This window comes from Lontra canadensis, unplaced genomic scaffold (assembly GCF_010015895.1).
Source record: "Lontra canadensis isolate GAN:19392208 unplaced genomic scaffold, GSC_riverotter_1.0 scaffold20, whole genome shotgun sequence".
NCBI lineage: Eukaryota > Metazoa > Chordata > Mammalia > Carnivora > Mustelidae > Lontra > Lontra canadensis.
The window spans coordinates 25,010,834-25,019,126 of NW_022631014.1; the positions used below are offsets into that span (position 1 = coordinate 25,010,834).

An 8,293-nucleotide genomic window follows, 5' to 3' on the forward strand; every position below is an offset into this window, starting at 1 on the left:
TGGTGCTTATTGTGCTGTGGGTCTCCATTTCCTGAGATAGGTCATGCATTTATATTTCCTGGTGGATGCATTTCTTCAAAATATTTGTCTCTTACCTTGAGTTCTATGTCTTTAGCCTGAATGCCAGGTTTCTGGTCGCCTGAGCAGTTTTCTAGGTTCTTTCATACTTCCGTTTCTTTCCCTTCTCCAGTCTGTTCTATAAGTTTGTCAGGGAAAGTCCCTGTCCCTCTTTCTCTTGACTTTTAGTTTCCTTCTGAGCAGCTGTTACTGCACCTGTTTGTGCTGCTGTGGCTCAACAAGGCTGGAGCCTGCCCCTCTTGCGCCTGAAGCTCCCTTTCCTCTCAGCCTTTTGTTGTTGCTGGTCTTCAAGTCTGTCTGTGGGCCTTCAGCCACTTTCTTTATCATATCCCTCCTTTTCCTTTGCTTTTGTTTTCCGATATATTTACTCTTCTTTTTCTCCCCTAGTTTTTACAGCAAGGCTTCTTTTCTCTGCCGGAGCTTTAGCAGACTCCTCAGTGTGGATGATCCTTAATGTAGTCCTTTATTTTACTCTTCATGCCCTGAGAGCAAGAGTGTAGTTTCTTTCTGTTAGTGGGATGGCAGCTTGCTTTCTGGTGTGAGCCTCTTTCCGTCTGTGTTTAGTCATTATTTTTTGTCTGTCCTGATAGCATTGGCTGAGTCTAGAAGATGTTGGATAGGTATTGGTTTATAACAAAAAGGGGATGGCTTTTGGGTGGAGGTAGTGATCTTAAATGTGCTTAGTGATGGCGAGAGATGGAGGGTGGTTTCAGGGGGAAATGAGTGTCATTTGTGACATGGTGCACTGAGTTATGAGTCCATGATATAACAGATGCCAAGTTTTGCTGTCTTTCTATGGTCTGAAGTAGGGGTCAATCTTTATCCTTTTTGTATGCACATCTAGTTGTTCCAGCACCACATGTTGAAAAGTCTTTTCTCCTTTCAGTGTTCTTAGGACTTTTGTCAAAAATAAATAACTGTGGATATATGCGTTTATCACTCGATGCTTATTCTGTTAATGATCTCTGTGTCTGACCTTATGTCAGCACTACACTACTTTGATGACTGCTACTTAGTAAATTTTGACATTGGAATTATAAATCTTTCAGCTTATGTTTTCCCAGTATTCTCATAGCTAGAACTCCTTGGTTTTCCATATGAATTTTATTATGAGATTGTCAGTTTCCAATAGGAGCCATTTGGAGATTTAATAGAGATCATGGTGAAACTAAAGCTTAATTAGGGGACTATTTATGGATGTGAGTTTAAGGAAAGAGAGGGAATGGGAGATGTCTAGAATCATTGACAGAACTTGGGAAGTCAGGATAGGAAGATGGTAAGATTGTCTATTTTTGACTGAATATAAGATAAAGAGGGACACCCAAATGAAATGTCCAATAGGCCACTGGAAGTCTGTAATGGGGGTCTAGAAGAGAGCTGGAACTGGGAAAGCAGCAGTAGAGCATTGAGAGTCCGTGAGATCTCTGCCAGAGCAAAAAGGGATGCTTTGAGGCCCAGCGCCTGCAGCATCCATAATGAGAAGCCAAAAAAAGGAAGGGAAATCGGGAATGAAGGGCCAGAAATGTGAGGGGCAAATCAGGCAGGGCTAATGTTAATGAAGCCATTGGGAGAGAAAGTGGGCCAAAGTATATCTTCCTTCAGAGAGTTTAAAATGAGTGAGGGCTGGGAGGAATGGCCATATCTCACTTGAACCAGGGAACCCTCTTCACTCTCAGAGTAAAACCTGCATGGAAAATTCACAGTGCAGTCAGAATAATGCCTGTAGGGAAGAGGAATGAGAGGTAGTGTGTGGAGCTGCCTGGGTTCTCTTGAACCCACTCCCTGGGATACAGACCTTATTGGAGCCGAAGCAGGGCTTGTCCTCATAGCTCTCTTTTCTCCCTCAGGTCAGTGTCCTTCCCAGGTGCCTGCCCTTTTCCAAGCTGGGAATTCAGGAGATCAGGCAGTGGCAACTGTGCTTCAGATGGTCAGGCCCCAGGTGAGCTGGACTCTGTCTTCCTTGAGTCCCCAAGGCTGTGGCCTGAGAATAGCTAGCGCTCATCTTCAGGGCTCTGGCCAATTCTGAGATTAATCCTGTGGTTTCCCTGCCTAATTGCTTCCTCTGGAATTGGGTCCTGCCTGCTGAGTTCACGGATTCTGTCTGGCCCTGGACTTGTCCTCTTAGATGTGTCATCCCAGCTTCTCTGCTTCCCTCACCCCTAGACCCACCAGGGTCCTACCTGGGCTCTTGGTACCCTGATGTGATGTGTCTGCCCTTCAGGCTGGGAATATCCCCGAGCAGTAGAAGCTTATCATTCCAGGAATCTGCAGCATACCGGTTCCTGCCTGTGCACTATACTGAGAGGAAGTGGAAAGGTCCAGCCCTCAGTCAGAGAGCTGTGTACTGGTGCATCATGCCGGAAAACTATGCAGCATGGCCTCATTGGTTAATGATTCTGTTTGCCAGTAATACAGTCTGCATTCTTTTCTTTACATTTTCTTTCCTCTATTCTATTTTTTCCCAGCTTTTTTATCATGGAAAGTTGCAAAGATGAGAAAAGGTAGAGAGAATACTGTAATGAACCTCTTTGTGTCCATCACTCATCCCTAAGTTATCAACATTGTCTTTACTCCATTATTAATTGACCTAGGGTGGTTTGATTAGAATTTGTAGTTGTAAGGAATAGGGGGCCACTCATGTTATTGTAAGTCCTGAGCTGTGTTACTTAAATAAGGCTGGAAGGAGTGGAAACCCTGATCAGACCTACCACTTAGACCGTCCTTTGGGAAACAGGACCCTCAGCAACAACAGCAAATAATTTTTATGCCAGAGAATGTAAGGCAGTTGCTCCCTGCATATCTGTTTTGTTTTCCCATTTTCTTCACTCTAAATCTCTTGTCCCCTCATAGCTACTTCTTTATTAGATTTCCCGTTCTCATATACTTTCTGCATGCTATGGCCCCTAATGGCTTGGCTTCTCTCCATGCCTCATTTCAGTTTAGAGCGCCTTCTTGTTTTAGTTCTCTTTATTTTGCCCTATTTCCAGCTCAGATTTTACTTAGAGAGGGCCTCCAAGGGTGGTTCAGCCATTAAGTATCATCTCTGTTTGGGCAGAACTTTGCCCCTGGCCACAACAGAGGCTGAAGTGTAACATACAGAGAAGCTACACTTGGGCATGGTGCCCTGGTCTAGTCGGTTGTGGTCTGAGATGTATTGAGACCAGTTACATGGCTGCCTCATTTTCTCCTTCAGGAAAGACTGAGGCAGGACAGCTTCCTGGAAAGGAGTGTTTTCAGGGCAGGTTCTCTGGCTGGCAAGTCTAGGACAGTAGCCAACTCTGGAGAGGGTGGATGGGCTTAGGAGTCCAGGAGCCAGATAGCTATAACTTTCCATATGCTAAAATGCCATGATGGCTTGTGGTCCTGGTTAAAAGGAACCAGTTTTGTGTTCAGACATGACTGCTTGCTACTTCTACCTTTTCCAAATACGAAAGGAAATATTCAACTCTGTAGTTTCCCATGCTTCCGGATTATCAAGATACCAAAGACGTATTTTGATTCATATTTCAAATTATCAATCCATTTCTTAATTTTTTTTTAGAAATGTAGTACTTACAGTACTGACTTCTGCCAGTCTAGTGCATCAGAGACTAGGGGAATCCCCACTTTTAGAGCTTTGCTGTCCCTTCCACAATACTTTTCCCCCAGTATTTCTGAACCTGTGAATTCTCTGAATCTTGTCACTGTCCTCACATGTAAGACTCACTTTTTTGGTACATTTTTTCCTAATTGTATTTGCCCATACTGTTTCTCATATTTGATTTGAGGTATTTTCCCCTCCTTTCTCTCCCCACTATCTTTTTTTTTTTTTTAAGATTTTATTTATTCATTTGACAGAGATCACAGAGAGGCAGAGAGAGAGAGGAAGGGAAGCAGGCTCCTTTCTGAGCAGAGAACCTGACGCGGGGCTCGATCCTAGGACCCTGAGATCATGACCTGAGCCGAAGGTAGAGACTTTAACCCACTGAGCCACCCAGGCGCCCCTCTCTCCCCACTATCTTTGCCAGGAACCACAGAACTATACAGTGTCATGATTGGAAAGGACGTTAGAGGTCATCATTTTACTAAGTGATTTCTGTAAGATCACACCACCTTTACAGTCTGCTCTCTTGCCTTCCAGCTGCTCTTTTTGATTGGACAAATAAGTGGGGCAATTAAGAGCTGTCAGGACAGAGCTCTGTCCTGATAGCTCTTCTTCCACCCTTTCCCATTGACCTTCTTTCCCCTCTTTGTCTTTCTGTCCATGAAGAAAAGTTTGAGCTATTTCCCATCTTTCTCTTGTTCTTAATATTTCATCTCTTAATGTATCCCCTAACATGAAGGTTTTCTCAGGTCCACAGACTCCTGATTCTGTTTCATCAGGAGAAAAAGAAATTAATAAAAGTATTCTTCTTTCTTTTGGCAGCAGGTGAGACTAGGATGTGGCATTCAGAGTTGCCTGCAGAGCGGGAAGTTTCTAAAGGACTGGTGTCATCTGATGGGACATCTGGAGGCCTCTGTGGAGTAGTTTCTGGGGAGCCAGAGGCAGGAGCTGCCTGTGAAGGTACTTTAGAAAAGCTGGAAGGACAACCCTCAGAGGAAGAAGGGAGCAGAATGGAAAATGAGCTCTTCAAAATAACACACGAGGAAAAAGATAAGTCCACAAAGGATGGATGTGATGACTATAATGAACTTGGGAAACATCTGGATCTGTCCTCTAATGCTGTAGAATGTCAAGGAGTTCTAAAGGGACAGAAGTTTTATCAGTGTGATGAATGTGGTAAAGCTTTCAATTGGAGTTCACACCTCATTGGACATCAGAGAATCCATACTGGAGAGAAACCCTACGAGTGTAATGAATGTGGTAAGACCTTCAGGCAGACCTCTCAACTCATAGTTCATCTCAGAACCCACACAGGGGAAAAGCCCTATGAGTGCAATGAGTGTGGAAAGACTTACCGACACAGCTCCCATCTTATTCAACACCAGAGACTCCATAATGGTGAGAAACCATATAAGTGTAATGAGTGTGGAAAAGCTTTCAATGAGAGTTCCAAACTTTTTGACCACCAGAGAACCCATACTGGGGAGAAACCTTATGAATGCAATGAGTGTGGGGCTGCCTTTAGTCGAAGTAAAAATCTCATCCGACATCAGGTACTTCACACTGGTAAAAAACCTTACAAGTGTAGTGAGTGTGGGAAAGCTTTCTGTTCTAATAGAAATCTTGTTGATCATCAGAGGATCCATACTGGGGAGAAGCCTTATGAGTGTAATGAATGTGGCAAGGCTTTCAGTCGGAGTAAATGTCTTATTCGACATCAGAGCCTCCACACTGGACAAAAACCATATAAATGTACTGAGTGTGGGAAAGCCTTCAGTCAGATCTCTCAACTTGTTGACCATGAGCGAATTCATACTGGAGAAAAACCTTTCGAATGTAATGAGTGTGGTAAGGCATTCAGTCTCAGTAAATGTCTTACTCGACATCAGAGACTTCACACAGGTGAAAAACCCTATAAATGTAACGAGTGTGGAAAATCCTTCAATCAGAACTCATACCTCATTATACACCAGAGAATTCACACTGGTGAGAAGCCTTATGAATGTAATGAGTGTGGGAAAGTCTTCAGTCATAATTCTAGCCTTATGGTTCATCAGAGAACCCATACAGGGGAGAAACCCTATAAATGTAGTGATTGTGGGAAAGCTTTTAGTGACAGCTCACAGCTCACTGTGCACCAGAGAGTTCACACAGGAGAGAAGCCCTATGAATGTATTGAGTGTGGGAAAGCCTTCAGTCAGCGTTCCACTTTTAATCACCACCAGCGAACTCACACTGGAGAGAAGCATTCAGCTCTGGCTCGTTCCGTTTGTTAAGAAAGATTCCCCAAGACAGAGCAAGATATTTTGAGTTCATTTTTCTTTGGAAGAAAGATACCCTGATCTCCTCTTGGAATCACTAATCAATGAGGTCCAATCCCTGCATTCTTTCTGCTGGGTCATGAAGGTGGAAGAGTCACAGGGCCATCCTTCCCAACTATGAGGGAAGTAAGGACTACACATTTCTTGTACTTGTAGGTTCCCTCCCTACCTTTTTCTCTCCCTCCATTCCTACCTTCTCTCTCTTTTTTGTTTAAAAATGTATCTCTGGTTTTAGTTAGGAATCCCATAATCAAATTGTGTGCTTTTCAAGGACAGTAACTAAATGCTTCCTTTCTGTCTAGATAATTCATTTGCATAAAGTCATTCTCCAGTACTCTCATTCTTTCCTATCTTGGGTGTGGCCTTTTAAAAAATTCTATTACAGTCTAGATCCTCATCACTTGTATTTCCTATCTAGAAAACCTTTTCTTCTTCCTGTGTGCTAATCTTTATCTCTCAGACCCTTTAAGATCCAGCTCATCTCAGAAAGACTTTCTTCTTAAGATGCTTTTTCCTTCCTCCTAAAAGTCTTTTGATTTGACTTCAGTGTTTCAAATTAGTCTGTGCTACAATTTGCAATTGTTATTAAATTGCATTCAGAATAATTGTCAAGGCATAGGTATGTACTTTCATACCAACTTAATGTAGGCTCTTTGAGGTTAGGGATTTATTTTATCATATAGATAATTTTCATATGCTAGTTTAATAATTTTTTAAAACTCACCTTTCCAATTCAACCATTCTTAAACTGGCATGTACTTCCCTTCTACCACTGGACCTAAGACTTTTAAAGATGGATATCATAGGATACCACAGACAAAGGTGTCATTCATATCTTCTGCATATACCTCTGGGAGTTTTAGTGCTGTTACCTCAGCCTCAAAGAACTAACAATTTATGCTTGAGCATGCCTCTATGCATGCATATCTGTGTGTGTTTGTCTAGGTTTTGGAGTCAGCAGTTATCCCACTGACATGTACTTTTCCCTGCTTTCTGTGATTTGTACTCAGAGTGACTCTGATTTCCTTACTGTGTAGTTCAGTCTGCCTGTAACTGCCATCTAATGTCAAGGTGAGAGGAGTACATTTAATTACTGTAATAATTTTCTGGGCCATCAGGAGGTCTTTTCAGAGTCCTATAGTCATATGAGACATTAGCTTGAACATCTATTCCTTCCACCAATGCAGGAGTGCCCCAGTGCTGGGGAGCTTTGCCTCTGGTGTCTTCCCCGTCTCTTTTAGCAGGACAGTAGGATTGACAGTGTGGCAGAGGAGGAGGTTAGATGGGCAATGTCAGATTATGTAACCTGGAGAGGAGAGATTATTGTGAGCTCTGATTTATATCTGAGATAATGGGGAAGAAAAGGAAGAGAATTGAGGCTAAAGAAAATAAGAATTAGATGTGATTTGGGGGGAGGCATCTCAGAAAAGATTAGGAAGAATGTTATTGGGGAGATCTGTAAAAACTACTGAATGAAGTATATAGCTAGAAATTAGCCATTTTGAAATAAGTGTTTTAAATTAAATTTCTGTTTTCAGATGTATTTTTGCTGTTTGTTTCCATTTTCCTTTACAAGATCTGCAGATAGGACTTTCTTTAAAGTGTTTTATCTTGGGAGCATCCAGATTCTGAGAAGGAGCCCTTATTAGCATATCCCCATTCCTCCACTGTGACTTGCACATTACTAGTCATGTCTTCAGTAGAACCCTCTGCCTATTGTATGGTAACTTTACCTTCTGTTTGTTGTTTGCTCATCCTCTTACCACTCTTGAGTCTGGATGGGGAGAGCCAGCACTATTCATAAGCATATTACCCCCCACCACCAGTCTGGTGTACATGTTCAGCAGGAATGAATGTCCTTACTTCCTTGAAAAGTACTCCGGCTCTTGCATGGAGGAAAATGGGCTATATATGAAAGCCACCTCAATTTCTGTTGGTTATTGCTAGTATTTTTTAAAAGTATTGAATTTTTTAAATTTTATCTGGATCCAGTTGCCATGCTAAATTATTTTTAGTTGTAATAGTTTTTTAGTTTCATTTCCTAGCTTTTCTAAGTATACAATAAATAAGGGCTAATATTCTTTTCATTTCCAGTCTGTGTGTCACTTAAGTTGTGTGTTAGCAAAACTATCTAAAAAAAATTCTTTTTGGATAGTGAACAAATTTTTTTGCATTCTAAAAATCAAGTTTATTGAGTCATGAAATATGTGTAACAACTGCATCTATTTAAAGTATATGGTTGAATGAGTTTTGATAGATAACTCCATTCAGGAAACCATCTCCACAATCAAAATACAGAACATTTCATCAT

The 8,293-nt window shown here is 41.8% G+C and overlaps 1 protein-coding gene across 1 annotated transcript; it reads left to right on the top strand.

Moving 5' to 3' along the window:
• Positions 1-1,940: 1,940 nt before the first annotated feature.
• Positions 1,941-8,075, top strand: ZNF852 (zinc finger protein 852). Its single transcript, XM_032861398.1, has 2 exons — positions 1,941-2,017; positions 4,487-8,075. Exon 2 carries the CDS (start codon positions 4,498-4,500, stop codon positions 5,935-5,937), a length of 1,440 nt encoding a protein of 479 aa, XP_032717289.1. The 5' UTR covers positions 1,941-2,017; positions 4,487-4,497; the 3' UTR covers positions 5,938-8,075.
• Positions 8,076-8,293: the final 218 nt, after the last annotated feature.